This window comes from Leucopleurus acutus, assembly GCF_964270905.1.
Source record: "Leucopleurus acutus genome assembly, chromosome: 7".
NCBI lineage: Eukaryota > Metazoa > Chordata > Mammalia > Artiodactyla > Delphinidae > Leucopleurus > Leucopleurus acutus.
Window position 1 is genome coordinate 5,379,166 of NC_139150.1, and position 16,619 is coordinate 5,395,784.

Here is a 16,619-nt window from a genome sequence, read left to right on the forward strand (position 1 = left end):
CCCCAGGGCTGCAGGGCCAGTTTGGGAAGTGTCGATCGGTCAAAGGCCAGCCAGGGTTGGCAGGGTCACAAAGGGAAGATCCAAGCGACCTGTCTGAGCCCCCTGACCCAGGCCCCCTCAGGTCACGAGGCCATGGCCCAAAAGGGGCACCGGGCCTGGGGCAGGTGATTCCTTCGGTGAGTCTGACCCAGTCCCAGGATCTTGAGAAGGAAGTATTCCACAAAGCCAAAGATACCCCTGCATGGGTGGGCCACGGCCCGGCCGGCCTAGCAGGCTGCACCACGGCCCCAGGAGCCCTGGGCCTCAGGTTCCTCTGCTGAGAACCCCCCAGAATCCTGTGTCTTTTGACCTGCCTGGTCCCTCAGCTATGCGGAGCTGCTGGATGTTCGTGGCGGGTGACACACTGGTCAGGGGGCTGCAGGACAGAGGGCAGGGCTGGGACTGGGGGCTCTGGCTCTTGCTGAACCCGCCCTGGATCTCTGCGGATGACCCCCCGACCCTGCCCGGTCCCAGCCTCCCAGGTACCAACCCTGCCTGAGTATGTCAGTGTCACAGGGCATTTAACATAACAACATAACATAACATAACATAACATAACATAACATAACAAACACCCCCAGCATCCAGGGGGGTGCACCACACATGGATGGACTTGCACACGTGTGCACTGCACACACGGGCACATGTCCGCATGTACCTGTGCGTGTGTGCGTGTGTACGGGGTGGGAGAGCACACCGATGGGTGTGTGCGCACCGCAGCCGCCTGGGTGAGCTCTGAATGCACACTCACTCCTGCCGGCGTGGAGGGGCTGTGGGCACAGACTCGGGAGGGTACGCGGCAGCAGGATCTGGGCAGTGTGCCTGCATGGCGCACCTGTGGCGGGCGTGCATGCCCTGGGCCGGGGGCACCATGGGTCCGGGCAGCCCTCACTGCCAGCTGGCGCAGCTCTCGGGCAGGCTCTGCAAAATGGCCTCCAGATTCTGCTTGTCAGCACGGATCTCAGCAAGGTTGCTCTCGAAGCTCTGGATCTGCAGCTGCTGCTGTTCAGACTCCTTCTCCAAGAGCCTCAGTTTCCCTTGCAGCACCCCTGGTGGGCCCAGTTGCAGCCTCAGGTGCTCCAGTGCCCGCTGGGTCTCATTCAGGGCCCGGGCGGGGGCTCCGAGGGTGTCCAGTGACCCTGTGGAGGGGCACGGACAGCCTCAGGGTGGGCTGGCTCCCCTGCAGGCCCCAGAAGCCTGTTCAGGCCCCATCCCCAGAAGCCCTCCCCAGCCCAAACCCTCCAGGTTTCCGAGTGCCCACGATCTACCAGGAGGCAAGGGACCGAGAGGGCGGCGTGGTGAGGCAGGTAAGGGCCTGGCCTGGGCACCCCACCAGGCTTATGTGCAGAGCCCGGAACTTTCCCCCTGGGTGGCACTGGGCAACTGTTAATTTTTGTTGTTGGTATTACTATTACTGTTAAAAAATGAAGGCTTTGGGTGAGTCCCGAGCCCCAGTTTCCTCATCTGTAAAGCAGTGTGAGTGGGAGAGGCCCCATAATGCCTGCGGCTCCCACACACTGTTTCAATTCACTGAGAGCCCACACTTACAGATGGTACTTGCGGGCCAGGATGCGGGGACATCAGGGTGAAAAGAAAGGTTTCTGGCATCAGAATGAGGGTGGGTGAGGCAGACGGGGCAGGAGGGGCTGCAGGCCTGGGCAGCAGGCCCCAGGGGTCTAGTCCCGGCCCAGCACACATTAGGACTTCCTGGAGGAGCCTCTCCAAGTGTAAACTGAGGGGGTGGGGCCGGGTGCTCACATATGAACTTGGTGATGGTGGCACGGAATCCACGGGCTGTCTCCCCCACCTGGCCTTTGTCACCTTGTCATTAAGGTGGCATTCAATGGAAAGACAGCTGAGCCACGTGGGAGAGTGCTGGAGTCACAGAAACAAATCCTCAATGCCTTCGAATCCCACAGGACCCCCCTGGGCCCCAGGACTCCCCATGGCCCTGAGTTTCCTGGGCAACGAAGGCTGGTTTGGAGGACAGGCAACTGCAAGAGCTGAGTCCCGGGGCAGGAAGAAGCAGAGAGAAGCTGAGCCCTGCTGCCGGGCAGGCCCTGCTCCCAGCCGAGACTCGGAGAGGTCCCACCATCCACGGGAAAGTCCAAACAGCCTGGCCTTTGAGGAGGTTACAGCCTCCACTCTAACTGCCCAGCTGGGTCTCCTGGGGCGGGGACAGGGTCTAGGTGTGCGTGGTCACTCCTGCACCCCCCGAGTCGAGCATAGTGCCGACGTGAAAGAATAAATGACAACAACAGCGGCCAGAGTGGTTTACCCACACACAGCGTTTTTTTCGTGCTGGGCATCGTGTCCAGTGAGCTGAGTTCTTGCGGGTATAGACCTGTGGCTGCGAGCGGGCGCTCTGAATCGGTCAGACCCGAGCGTGATCCGCAGCCTCCCCACTGACTGGCTGGGGGACCCTGGGCTCATCATCTAAATTCTCTGGGCCTTAGTTTCCTCATCTGCAAAATAGCAAGAGCGCAGGGATCCTTGCCTCGAAAGTTAAAATGAGACACGATCATGTGTGTGAAGAGCTTGGTGGAGCCTGGCATCCAGCCACAATGCAGAACCTGGTGATTCCTCCTCGTCTCATCGATCACGGTAACCGAAATGCACGCTGTTACATGCATGAACCTTGAGGACGTTACGCCGAGCGCAATAAGCCAGTAACAAAAGTACACACACTATATGATTCCACTTAGGCGAGGTGCCTACAGTACCAAATTCAGAGACAGAAAGTAGAACAGGGCTTGCCAGGGGCTAGGGGAGGGGGGAAGGGGGAGTCTGTGTATAAGGGGGGCGGGTTTCACGTTGGGCTGATGAGAAAGTTCTGGAGATGGATGGTGGCGATGGCTGCACAATAAGGTGAAGGCTGTGCCTAATGCCAGTGAACTGTGCGCTGAAAGGGGCTAAAGTGGCAAATTTTATGTTTTGTGTATTTTACCCCAACTTTGAAAACTGCTTGTTCATTTCAGCCGAACTGCTCTGACACTGTCCCTTCGCCCCTGCTCTGAGGGCTCCACGTCTTGGGGGCTGTCCCTTTCACGATTTACTGTCTCATCACACACAGTGTGGAAAGCACTCTCGAAACTACCCCACTGTTACTCCCATTTCCCGGGTGGGGGAACTGAGGCTCAGAGAGGTGGAGTGATTTTCCCAAGGTCTCACAGCCAAGGAAAGGAAAGTACCAGACTGGAATGCCAGTCTCTCTGATTCCAAACCAGCACCTGATCCTCGATGCCAGACTTGCTTCTGTGATATTCTCTCTCCTTCTCTGAAACCCTCCACCACTGAGGCAGGACCTAGTCACCTGGTACCTACAGGTGTTCTGTGGGTGGTGAGTGTTCTGTGTCTCTCCTCTCCTCCTGACTAGCAGCCCCTGGAGGACGAAGTGAGCATGCTTCTGGACACCATCCCTGCCTCGCCCCGGGGGGCCTGGAGCAGTTACAAATGCTTGTCATTGAGCACAAGGCTCGGGATGGGGGAACCACAGACAGGAGGGAGGGCTAGGAGGCAAGCTTCCCCAGGACGGGGCCTCCCAGGAAGATCCCGGAGGTGCACCGTGGACCCAGGGGGCCAGGGCCCGGCCTTGGGGTCTCCTTACCCAGCCTGGCAAGCAGCTCTGACAAGGCTTTGATGTCCTTCTCCAGAGAGGTGCGTGACTCCCGGATCTGCTTCTCCATCTCGCTCAGCCCAGCACCCACCTTTTGGGGGGGGAGGGGAAGAAAAGCTTGAGCGGCTCCTGGCTGGCTCCCGGGACCACAAGAGAAGGAGTGCTGGGGTCTCAGCACACGTACCTGATCAGCTGCTTCTAGCTGCTGTCTGCGTGTTTCTGAGGCCAGGACCTGCTGGGAGGCCTGCTGGAGCATCGACTGCGTCTGGCTGGAGAGCCGGCCAGCCCGGCGGTGCTCTTGCTTCCCCTCCCTCAGCAAGGCCTTGGCGAGCTACGAATGGGGTGGGCGGCAGCAGCAGGGAGGGGAGTGTGAGTGGAGAAACTCCTTTTAGAGGTAAAGGGTGACCGCCCTGCCCAGCGGTCATAGATTCACGCACCAGATCACTCATCATTCATTCCACAGCTGTGTACCAGATGCCGGCAAAGAGCAGATTGCTGGACACTACCCATCTCCCCGGAGAGGAGAAATTCCAATAATTTACAGATGGGGAAACAGAGGTGCAGAGAGGAGGAGCTGGCCAAACTCAAAATGGCGGGACCAGAAACCAAGACTGGGGACTCCTTAAATCCAGCACTGTCTCTAGGGAGCTGTAGAGGCAGTTCACTTGGGCCCTGAGTGACGGTGCTGGGAAGACGCCTATTGATTCAAATTTGGCCCGAATTAAACAAGAAAAGTCTAGAAGTTTAGGGAGTAGAGCCAAACAGACCGAGGTGCGAGTCCTGGTTATGTTAAGTTACTGAACTGGGCTGGGCGTCAGGGTCCTCACCTGTCCCATGGGGACAGCAGTGACATCTATTTCATGCGGAATCAACAGGGTCACCCGCATGAAGCTCCGGAGCTCAGAGCCTGGGACCCCTTAGTAAGTGCAGAGTATTCAGCATTGCATACAGAAGGGGCATTTACCCTACAGAAGGGCACCTCTTCTATGACAGGCCTCCCACACGCCCAGAAGGCAGGGATGCCCCTGGAGTCACATCCGTGGCCCTGACCTTGGCACTGTCCTTGGCCAACAGCTCGGCTTCCCTGCCCTTCTTCTTGGCACTGGAGGAGATAGATGCCGCATTTCCCAGCATCCTCTCCACCTGCTTGGTCTTCTTTTTGGACTCTGCCAGGAGCCTGTCCCGGACAATGGCTGCCTGCCTCCTCAGTGCGGCCTGGTCCTTGGGCCGAGGAAACCTTGGCTTCATTCCTGTAAAGCCAACCGAGGCTGTGTCAGGAGGGCTGGGCTCATGCCTGGAGAGCCCATGGGGTGGTCACTGCCAGATGTCTGACCAACCCCAGACCCTTGGACAACGTGAGCAGGGGTATGAGATGCATGAGATCTGTGTGTAAACTTCTCAGGCTCACCCAGGGAAAACAAACGGGTGAAACATACTGCCCTGTGAGTGTAAAGATTCATGTTATATTATGATACTTACTAAAGTCACAGAATTGCACGGTGGTCAATGCCTGGGCCAGTGGTAGACATGGGAGCTATAGCACGGTACACAGCAAGATCCATTAAGTTCCTTGTTTTTACATACCACGCATTTCTAATAGGCTTTGAGGCAGCTTATCGTGATGAACAGACCAAACACTGGACCATTAAAATGATAAACCAAAGGCCGTATGTAACTAGGGGGATGATGAGAAGTGAGAAGCGCCAGAAAGTTAGGATAATGATGGTGCAGGTACCAAATGCACTATTCACCTTTCAGCCCCTAGCGGCCAAGACAAAAAGAGAAATTCTACAATCCACATAGGTTTTTATTATCTAATAAGAAGTAGTTTCCTTCTGTATAGAAAGAAAGACTTTTTCATTTCCTTTCAGATAAAATTCTAAGGGAAATTTATCCTAAGGAGTACTGATTATAGTAGACAAAGTCAAAATTTAAGAAGAATCAAGGGGACTTCCCTGGTGATCCAGTGGTTAAGAATCCACCTTCCAGTGTAGGGGACGTGGGTTCGATCCCTCGGCGGGGAACTAAGATCCCACATGCCGCGGGGCAACTAAGCCCACGCATCGCAACGAAAGATCCCGTGGGCTGCAACCAAGACCCGATGCAGCAAATAAATAAATATTTTTAAAAAAAAGAATCAAGCCTTCTAATATCCAGGGACATAATACTACATAATCATTCTATGAAGATAATCCAAAAGTTAGATCTACTTTGCTTCCTGTACACAAAATTGGCATTTCTTAAAGTGCACTCTGGGGGGACTTCCCTGGTGGCACAGTGGTTAAGAATCCGCCTGCCAGTGCAGGGGACACAGGTTCAAGCCCTGGTCCAGGAAGATTCCACATGCCGCAGAGCAGCTAAGCCCGTGCGCCACAACTACTGAGCCTGAGCTCTAGAGCCCGCGAGCCAGAACTACTGAGCCCTCATGCCACAACTACTGAAGCCCTCGCGCCTAGAGCCCATGCTCTGAAACAAGAGAAGCCACTGCAGTGAGAAGCCGCGCACCGCAACAAAGAGCAGCCCCCGCTCGCCACGACTAGAGAAAGCCCGTGCGCAGCAACAAAGACCCAACGCAGCCAAAAAAAGAAAAAAAGTGCACACCGGGGAGCCCTAATTCTACAGGGTGTTGATAAATGCTAGGGGAAATTAAGTTCACATAAAGTGAACCCGGTTTCTTTATTGAAGGACTTCTCAGAGCCTTTAATATTCTCAGGTGTACACTGCAAGGTCTCAGGGGAATCTATAGCACGTGACATTTCCTAAACTTATTTGAACACAGATCCTCTCCTGGCAGAGCAGCTGCAGGCTAGGGGCTGTTCCACATTTTATTCAGTAAAATTTCCTTTCTTGGTCTACCCAACTGTAAAATGGGGGCACTTGGCCTCCTTTCCCTACAGCTCAAAAGAGACCTGTACTGGCATCAACCCATCAACCCACGTTCTAAAGAGAAACGCTGCATCCCTTCCCATAGCCCCACTGGACATTGGACCAGGGCAGCCATATTTGTACCAGGTAACCAGACTCCCAGCCAGAGTGGCCTAGATCAGGGATGGACAGCTGATGGCATCAGATTCTCTTCCCATCTGGTCCTGAGGGGCTCTGCGTGTGTGGTCTGATGATGGATGGCCACGTAGGCAAGAACCTGGTGAGCGGTATGTGAGATGGGGAGGGACAAAGCAGCCAGAGGAGAGGGAGGTCCTTAGAGGCAGAGGGAATGGTCTCCTTGGCTTATGCCCACATGACTGGACTTCTGTCCTCTGCCGCCAAGCCTGCCCTGGTGTCTGTCATGGGCATCTGTGCATTCATGAGCCTGGGGCTAAGCAGGGCACACATACCTTCTAGGTCAGCCAGCAGAGTCCTGGCTCCTGTGACAGTCACCATGGCAGCCTGGACAGATGAGGAAGCCCGGGTCAGGGCAGCTCTGGCTTCCCGGTGCAGCTGGAGAGAGAAGAGAGAGAGGCTGGTCAGGTGGTGCTGGAGGTGTGCTAGGCAGAGAGGGGTCAGGTGGGCACCAAACCCACATGTACAAGGTCCCAAAACATCACCAAAACTCTGACACTGAATTATGCTGTTTACCAGGAACATCTGATCTGTTTTATTATACCAATATTAAACCTTGAATATCTCTCCCAAGAAGTCACCTGTCTCACAAAAGCTCCGAGGAAAACTGAAACCTAAGAACTAAAAGAAAGATGAACAACTGAAAATTTCTTGTCAGAACGCTGCCGCGTCTCAGCCAGAGCATGTGAAGTAGTGAATCTGTTTATTAGACAACTTTTACTCATAGACAATTAGTTTCTTCCCCGTTGCCACTAAAAAAAGGCTGGATACTTAAAGAATACGGGTCTGATGGATGAATAGATACACAAAATGTGGTGTATCCACAGAACGGAATATTATTCAGCCACGAAAGGGAACGAAGTGCTGATATACACTACGATGTGGATGAACCTAGAAAATATTATGGTAAAGCAGCCAGACACAAAAGGTCACATATGGCACGATTCCATTTATATGAAATGTCTGAAATAGGAAAGTCCATAGAGACAGAAAGCAGACGGGCAGTCGCCAGGGGCTGGGGGGAGGGAGGAATGAAGAGCGACTGTTCGATGGGTATAAGCAGTCGCCCTTTGGGGTGATGAATGTTTTGGAACTAGACAGAGGTGGTGATCGCACAACGTTGGGAACGTGCTAAATGGCACTGTGTTGTACACTTTCAAATGGGTAATTTTATGTGATGTGAATTTCAATCCATCATCAGTCATGCGGGGTTTAAAAAAATTTTTTTGGTAAAGTCTTTATTGAATTTGTTACAATATTCTTTCTGTTTTATGCTTTGGTTTCTTTTGTCTGTGAGGCATGTGGGATCTTACCTCCTCGATCAGGGATGGAACCTGCATGCCCTGCACTGGAAGGAGAAGTCTTAACTACCGGACCGCCAGGGAAGTCACAATCATGTGGGTTTGAAGAGCCATCAGACGCTGCCCTGGGATCCCTTGTGTCTTAAGTCTTACTCCAAATGCCTAGCAGGATGGGAGAGGAAGGTGGGAGGCACTGTGCTGGGGCACTGCGCACTGGGGTCTGGTCCTGACTCTGCTGTGGCCTCAACTGTGCCCCAGACCAGGGTGATGGACTAAATCAATGGGTACCACCCCAGGGGGCCCCGACAGAGCACAGCTCTCCCAGTATGTGACAGGCACCAGGCCCAGCTGTTCGGATGCAGGCAACAGCTTTCTGCCTTGTTTCTTGTCTTTAAAAGGAAAATAAAGATGGATACAGGGGACTTCCCTGGCGGTCCAGCGGTTAAGACTCCGCACTTCCACTGTACGGGGCATGGGTTTGATCCTTGGTCGGGGAACTAAGATCGTCCGTGCCCACCCCCCCCAAAAAAAGATGGCTACGGGATAAGCCACTGCTGGGATTTGAAAAAGGTCTGTAGATTAGCTCATTGTATTATATCATGTTGATTTCCTTATTTTGATCCTCGTAAGGTGGCTGGGTAAAACATTAACAGAAGGAGAATCTGTGTGAAGGGTATATGGGACTTCTTTGTGTTTTCTTCGCAACCTTTTTCTAAGTCTAGATGAAAGATGGAAAGTTAAAAAAAAAAACACTTGAAGGGGTGCTTATACTTTAATAGGTTGGAAACCACTGGTTGGGGCTCAATTCACTCCATGATTCTTGAATTCCCTGATTATTTAGTCTTGCCTCCCCTCCTGGGTTGTAAATGCCAAACAGTGGGGTTTAGCACTAGAGCAACGTATGTGCTCGCTAACATATCTGGCAAGTGAACTAATGAATGCAAGAATAAGTGAATGAGACCCATCCCAGCTGTAATTAACACTGAGTAAGGGTGATGGGCGTGGCTCTGTCTGTCTGTCCATCTTGCCTCCTCTCACACCTTTACTCCTTCTCAGGAAATCAGGACCTCCTGCCTTGGCACGAGCTAACTGAGGTTCTCTGGAATTTGGGGGAAGGCACTGGAGGGGTGGAAAGAACTACTTCTGGTCTTTGCCCTTCCCTCCCCCTGCAACCCCTGAGCCCAGATCATGCCTGGGGCTGCCCCAACTTTCTCCAGGTGCTGCCTCAAAGGACAAGAGCCCACCTGCATAAGGGGTTCTGTCTTGTGCAGCACGGCCTGGGCGGTGGCCTGGAGGGCCCGGGCAGCCTCGGTGACCACGCGCTCTCTCGACGTGACCGTCTTCTCCAGGGCCTGCACCTTCAGGCCCAGGGTCCTGGCCTGGGACTTCTGAGGCTGCCGGGAGATGGAGGGCTCAGACAAGGCCTGATGGGAAGGTCCGAGGGGCAGGTCCTCTACCGGGTGGGAGAAGCCCAGGGGCAGGGACCGTGGGGGGCAGGGCTGCACGTGGACCCTCAGAAGCAGAGGGGCCAGGGCGAGAGAAGCCAGACTGGGGAAGCTGTCACTTGAGGTCTGATTCTAGCACCAGCAATTTCTAGAAGCACAGACTCAGCTAACCTCCCGGACCTGTGTTTCCTTCCCCAGGCTCACAATCCCTTCGCTGAAACCTTGGGGCCGGACGTACTTCTGAATTCAGAATTTCCTGGGGGGACTTCTTATTACCTAACACCCTCAGCAGTATCTGGGGCAGTGCTCAGGGCCAAACATGTCACCACCTACATTTTCCTTCTTCACACACAGTGGGAGGATCAAACACCCTGAGTAAACAGCCTGGGAGCCGTCAGTCCTGGGCAGGCTGGGCCCCAGATGTATTTCTATAAGTTTAGTCTTTTTTTTTAAAGTTTAGCTCCCAAGTTTTGGAATTTCAGGATTCCTGAGAAGGCCTGAGGAGCTGATTTATCCAGAGGTTAAGCAGCATAGGGTGACAGGCACACAGAGGATGAGGGCATTGCTCAGGAGTCCCCTCCAGCCCCTCATGGATGCAGGCCTGAAATAACCAAATGGGTGAGCTCTAGCCGACAGACGGACAAAGTAACCGAGGCACAGGGATGGGAAGTCCTTTGCCAAGGTCACAGAGCTAGAGTGGCGGAGCTGGGATTTGGCCCCATGTCCGTCTGGTGTCATTGCCAATGCCACTGTGATGAAGAAGAGGCCTCGGCCTTGATATTATCATTATAATCAACAACAAAGATTGGCTGGGATCTTTTAATCAACTGCTAGAGGGTTAGAAATAAGCCACGTCCTCTGCCTCTGCCTGGGCCGCACTGGTTTCCCAGCTGCCACATTCTCCCTCACAACCACCGCATGCAGAGCTCCAAGGACAGCTGAGCTGACCGGTGCTGCAGGGGCAGCCGGTGAGGCCAGGCGCTGGGCTGCATCTGCGCCGACTTGCTGCACGGCGGCCAGCACCCTCTCAGCTTCAGGCAGCACCTCTGCCACGGCCGTGCCCAGCGCCCTCTGGGCCGCGTGTACCTCCTGGTACCTGGGAGGAGACAGAGGCAGGATGGCCCAGGAGCAGGACGCAGGCCATCCCTCCCCATTGCTGTCCCGGCCCCCCCAGTGGAGCTCCCGGTTGAAGGGGCTCTGGCAACTTCCCGGGCAGAACCGCCGTCTGCGGAGTTGGTACCCAGCAGCTGGCCTCGGAAACTGGCTGCTCCGCAGCTGTCTAATGAATGGGGAAGGCAGCCGAGGGGCTGCATTCTTGTTTCCTCATTCACTGAATTCAATCACGCTTTTCTGAAGGAGCTCCCGCTTGGTTTCCACTTGAGAATCACATGTTTTGCAAATGTTTGGCTCCGCTGGACGAATGATGAAGAGGAAAATGCCTGGTGTTGTTGGAGGGATAGCGGCCCAGGCCCTGATGCCCCTGAGTGACCTTGGGCATGTTGCTCTCCAGGTAAATGGAGACCCCTGGGCTGCATGACTGCTCTGAGGCCCTTTCTCCCTGAAATGCTGTAATCAACCAACCAGCACAGCTTTCCTGTCCAGCTGTCCACACCCTGCCCCACCCAGCTCCCCCTACCATGGGTACTGCTGGACCACCCCCCCGTCCCCAGGGTGCCTCCCATCCCTCATCCCTTTACAGAGAGCCAGCCCTCCCCCCCCACCCCCCCGCCCCTGGGAGTGGGTCATGTGATCCACCCAGCCATACCGATTGGCTCAGGACTGGCCACCTGACCCAAGCTGAGCCAATCAGATTCTCTCATCTAGGAAATCCACTTGGGCTCGGTGAGACGTTGGTGGGTCTCCGCTGACCCTCTGAATGAGCTGGATACAAGGGGGCCACCCACAGCAGAGAAGCAGAGGCCAAGAAGAAAGCTGGTGCCTGACAGGAGCTCCCCAGGGGTCTGGGGAGGGGCAGGGGAGCTTCAGGGGGTCGAGGATGAGCTGACTTGGAACCTCCTTGTTTAGGTTCTCATTCCTTCTCTCCAGAGGCTAAGCTGCACCCCGGCAGGAGTGGGTTCCTCTAACGCACCTCCAAGCCGGCCTAAGACCCTAGGCATCGCACCCCACCCTAAAGAGCATCGGGACTCAGGGAAGGAAGCCGCTTCTGGAACCAGCGGCCTCTGACCAGGCCCTGCCGGCTTCAGGAAGCCAACCCAAGCTCCTACCCACACCTGGGAGGTCTCCTCACCTGTCCTCTAGCTCCTGCTGGGCCTCCAGGGCTGTTCTCCCCTCCACCAGACTCCAGAGAAGCGCATAACTGCTGTTGGAGGTGAGCAGGGCCCTCCGAGCAGTGGCCTCAATCCTGGTGGTGGTGTCCCTGTGACTGTATGACAATACCCGCCCGACCATCACCAGGGGCTGACACAGAGGGGGCCCGGGCCCGCCCCCCGCCCCCCGCCCCCCGCCACCGCATGGGCCTCTTGCCGTCCCAAAGGGAGTACAGCCACGGGTGCCAGGCTCCTGTCCTCCCTCTGCCTGACGCACAGTGAAGACTGATGGGAAGGGGGCCCGTGCCCCTGCTCCTGTTACATAGGGTTTATGCCTGTTGTCCTGGCATAATAAATAATAGGGCCTTTGATCACACATAAAATCTCAGCTTGGACAATAAATTATATGGTTACCCTAATAAAGAGAGCATAGAAAAGACAGCCTGGGTTTGAATCTGGCTCTACCACTTCTAACCCCGTGTCCTTAAGCAAGTCACTTTACTTCTCTGAGTCTCTTTTCTCATCTGTAAAATGGGTCTACAGTCCCTAAAGTACAGCTAAAGGGACAAATTGCTTCAGAGCTTGCGTCTTTAGAATCTTAAGCTGCTTCTTAAAAGCAGCGTATGAAACAACCCAAATGTCCATCGACGGATGACTGGATAAACAAAATGTGGCATATTGGTACAATGGAACATTATTGGGTTGTAAAAAAGAATGAAGTACTGATATATGGTACAATAGGCATGAACCTTGAAAATATTTTGCTGTATGAAAGAAGCCAGACACAAAAGACCATGTGTATGATTTCATTCATATGAAACGTCCAGAATGGCAAATCTATAGAGACGGAAAGTAGATTGGTGGTTACCAGGGGCTGAGGAGGGCGAAGAGGAATGGGGAGCGATGCCTAATGGGTACCTGTTTCTGGGGTAAGGAAACTGTTCTAAAACTGCAGAGATGGTTGCACAATTCTGTGCAATTCTGTGAATACACTGAAAACCACTGAACTGTACTTGAACTGGTTGACTTGCGTGGCAGGTGAATTATATCTCAGTAAAGCTGTTATAAAAAAAAAAGCCAGGGAAGGCTCTCAGATGCCTTCAGGCGACCAATGTCGGCAGACCCCCACCCCGACCCCTGCATCTCATGCCATCCTTGCACACCTCTCCTTCCCATGGCGATGACACTTCAGCTCTGTACTCAAGTGATTCCAACTCCCGGGGTGGGGATACCTATGGGGCTGGCCCTGACCCTGGAAGCCCCCAGCAGAAGGGCTGGGCTCCCTTCATGGTTGTGTGGCCAGGACCTCACCATGCTCCCAGGGCACGGGGGCTCACCTCCTGGCGAGGGCACGGGCCTCTATGGCCAGATGACTCCAGTTGGTGGGCTGGCCGAGCCCTTCCTGAGGAATTGCCTTTAGAGAAGAGAGAGAGATAGGAGGAAACTGATGGTTCGTCCCTGAAGGGCAGGGCCCACATCTGGCTAACTTGTTGGGCAGACCTGGGCCATGCCACTTATTTCATAAACGCTCAGAGCCAGCTACAAAGTCAGCATCCAGTGGGCGGAGCCCTAGAGCTTGGAAATAACCATAACGACGCCTACCACGTGCTGGGCATTCACTGTCTACTTGGAATACGGCTCGTTCTTTGCAAATATTATCTCACTGAGTCGGCAGAGGAGGCCCTGTGTGACCGCTATTTTGCAGATGAGAAAACTGAGCCTCTCAAAGCAGGGGGCGGGGGCGTGCCCCAGGCTCAGCAGAGGGAGGAGTTGGGGAGGGGTCCCCTGGGGTACCAGAGATGCAAGGATGGTGGCTGCATGCAGAATCTCCTCTTCTGAGGACTCCAGCACCGCCTCTAGGTCTGCCAGCTGGACGCAGGTCTTCTCAGCTCTGGCCTGGGCACAGTGGGCTTTCCTGCTCAGTGCCTGCAGCTGCTGCCGGGCAGCCTTCACAGCAGCCTCAAGGCCTGTCACCTGCTCCAGGAAGTCTTCCTGGGCCCCTGCAGAAAGCCCAGAGTCCAGGAGTCACAGAGCAGTCGAGATTTCACAAGAAAGCCTGCAACTTCAAGGGGCCCCATCTGTGTCCTCTACTCCTCCTGGGCACAGCTTGACTCCATCACCAGGCCTGAGCACTGGTTCCAAAGGAAAGGCCTCCCCATTTTACAGATGCGAAGGCTGAGGCCCACAGATGGCAAATCATGACCCAAGGTCCCCCACACAGGAAGTCAGCCACACAGGAAGGACTGGAAGGAATCCAGGCCTTCTAGATCCACAGCGAACAATTCCTGAACCTGAGACAGCAGTAAAACCCGCCTTGAGTCAGCTCCGTAGTTCGCAGCGTGGCTCAGTGTGGGAGTTTCAACGCACAGCATCTGATGGCTCCCTATTTTGTTAGTCTTGCAAACAGGTGCTCAGCTCACCTACGGCTGCTACAGGAGTACAGGTGCTTGTGAACGCGAAATTTAAGAAAATAAGCAATTCACGTTTGATGCTCCTAAATTTCAGTGTCCCAGGGACACATTGCACGTGGACTTAATGACAATCTTTTTTCTTATTTACCCATTTATTTTCTATGCTGGGGATACAGCAGTGAGCAAAACGGCCACCAGTCAAAGACGGCAGGAACTTTACCTGTTCAGCACCTGGGACAGCGCCCCAATGATTATTTGTTGCGTGACTGACTCAACGAATAAACCCACCCCCGTCCTCACTGAGCTTTATGGGTGCAGTGTAGGTGGCGCAGGGGGCATGGGGACCGAGGCTATAGTCAGAGCTATATTCTGTAGCTTTGTATAAAGCTACAAAATACAACTGGGTGAGGGATATTGAAAGAGAGGTTCGTGGGATGACAGGACTGCATAGCAGGAGGAACTCACTTAGTTGGGGAGGTCAGACAGGCTCTCCCAGCAAGTGAGTTCTCCTAGGGGTGAACCCGACTGAGGTCAGACTGAAGGGCTCCACAGGGGGCATCTGACCAGCCAGCCCCCTCCCCTTGCCTCCCAGTCTTCCACTCTGCTCTCCCACTGTACCTTGCAGCAGGGGGTGGCCCTCGTAGATGTCCCCCCGTGGGGCCTCTCCCTGTAGAATGTCCAGTGGTCCCCAGGGCCTGCCACAGTTTGACCCCTGCAGCCACCCTTCCATCAGGGTCAGTCTGGCCTTTAGCTTGGCAGCCTGGAGAGGTCAGGGAAGGAACGGTGGGTGAGGCTGGTGGCCTAAAGCCCTGCTTGGAAACCTCTGCCTGGCCTGCCCACCCCAAGCATTGCCTTCTCCGATCCTAGCCTGGGCCTCAAAAGCTAAGCACACACAGGACCTCTGAGAACCAACTGTGCCCACCCTGTCCTCGGAGCTGTCCCTTCCCTTCTCATACCCACAGCACCTGCTGGCATTCAGCCGACCACACCTCTGCCCTACTGAGGGAGGGATGGGAAGGGAAGCCCCAGGAGGATTTCTGTCTGTTTTGCTATGTTCCCAGGACTTGGCACAGAGCAGGCATGTGATCCTCGTAGGCTGAGTGAGTGTGCTTTGCAACGTCTCCTAGCCCCATTCTTTCAATCATATGAACAATACACGCATTTACGGAGCACTTGCTAGGAGCCAGGTGTGAGCGACTGCTGGCCACGCCTTAGCTCACATTCACCTTGTAACCACCCTAAGGGGCAGGGGATACAGGTCCCGAGCCCAGTCCTCGATTCCAAAGTCCAAAATGCTCTGAAAACCTGCAAAGCTTTCCATTCCTTACTGGGTGGCAGAATCAGGTTGAAAAAACCCTGCACTCAATTAGAAAAAAAACTGCTCTGAACAAGGCTACTTATGATGTTGATTTACCCCCTTGGTGTGACTATTCCCCTGTCCTCCTGCAGATGTATCACTGGGTTTGCTTAGGGGGCCGGCCCAGGCACCGCTGGGAGTGGTACCTAATATTCAGCACACACCATCCTATCTTTCTACAGAACCATCACTGGATTCAGGTTAAGGGGCTGCAGGCCTGAACTATTTCATTTTGGAGTACGAGACACACACTGAAACTTACCAAGGCTGTCACCTGCCTGGGCATGTGACAACTAACAGGATTGGGGGGGTAGGGGAACCCCAGAGGTCATGCTCCTGACCCCTGCCTGAGATACTACTTGTGTCCATAATGGGCATTGCCCTCCTCCTGACCCTCCTCCAAAGGGCCTTCTGTGGTCTCGTTCTCACTGAACTTGAGAAAGTGTGAGACCTCGGCCTGGGTGGTGGGGAAGGACATGCAACAGAAGCCACCTTTCTCCTGTCCGCTCAGGAGCCAGGGAAGGGCAGAGGTGGGGCTGGGCCAGATGGCTGGGTGGGCACAAGAAGGAGGTGGCCGGTGGTCCTAGAAGGTCTGAGAGCTGTGGGTAAGTGGGCATTTCCCGGTGCCCAGCACAGAGCTGGTGCTCACTGGGGGCGTGAAATGAACAGAAGGTGGGGCGGCCCTGGGCAGGGCCTGGATGGGAGGGCTCACCTCCTTCTTCACCAGGGCGTAGCAGGACGGGCACTCCTGGCAGTGTGTGCCGCCGGCCGTGAGGAAGAAGTTGTCCTGGCAGAGGTCACACTTGTAGCCCACAAAGCCGGGCCTGCACACACACGTGCTGTTCTCGTGACACTGGGCCGAGGCGGCGCCCAGCGGGGAGCACCTGCAGGCTGGGGGGCGGGGCAGACGGCGCTGGGTGCCCTGATGGCCACCCCACACTGGAACCCCCAGGTCCCCCACACCCTTACGCCTGGCTGCTTCAGACCCCATGGGCAGCTCAAGTACATTCCTGGGTCCTTCCTGGGAGACTGATTCAGAAGGCTGGGGGTGACGGCTGAGAGCCTGAGTTATTTCAGTGCCCCTGGGATCTGAGGACCAGTCAGGTTTAGGACTGCCACGCAG

The 16,619-nt window shown here is 54.8% G+C and overlaps 1 protein-coding gene across 1 annotated transcript in view; it reads right to left on the bottom strand.

Annotated features, from left to right (window-relative positions):
* Nucleotides 1–927: 927 nt before the first annotated feature.
* LAMC3 (laminin subunit gamma 3) overlaps nt 928–16,619 on the bottom strand; it is a gene marked incomplete at both ends in the record, with an annotated part of 59,628 nt that continues 43,936 nt past the window's right edge. The window contains 12 exons of the mRNA XM_082842098.1: nt 928–1,178; nt 3,647–3,746; nt 3,840–3,986; nt 4,706–4,905; nt 6,991–7,093; nt 9,261–9,410; nt 10,410–10,557; nt 11,710–11,844; nt 13,066–13,142; nt 13,523–13,728; nt 14,758–14,899; nt 16,209–16,387. Of these exons, the coding sequence (XP_082698224.1) occupies nt 928–1,178; nt 3,647–3,746; nt 3,840–3,986; nt 4,706–4,905; nt 6,991–7,093; nt 9,261–9,410; nt 10,410–10,557; nt 11,710–11,844; nt 13,066–13,142; nt 13,523–13,728; nt 14,758–14,899; nt 16,209–16,387 (1,838 nt within the window). The remainder of the gene's footprint in view (nt 1,179–3,646; nt 3,747–3,839; nt 3,987–4,705; nt 4,906–6,990; nt 7,094–9,260; nt 9,411–10,409; nt 10,558–11,709; nt 11,845–13,065; nt 13,143–13,522; nt 13,729–14,757; nt 14,900–16,208; nt 16,388–16,619) is intronic.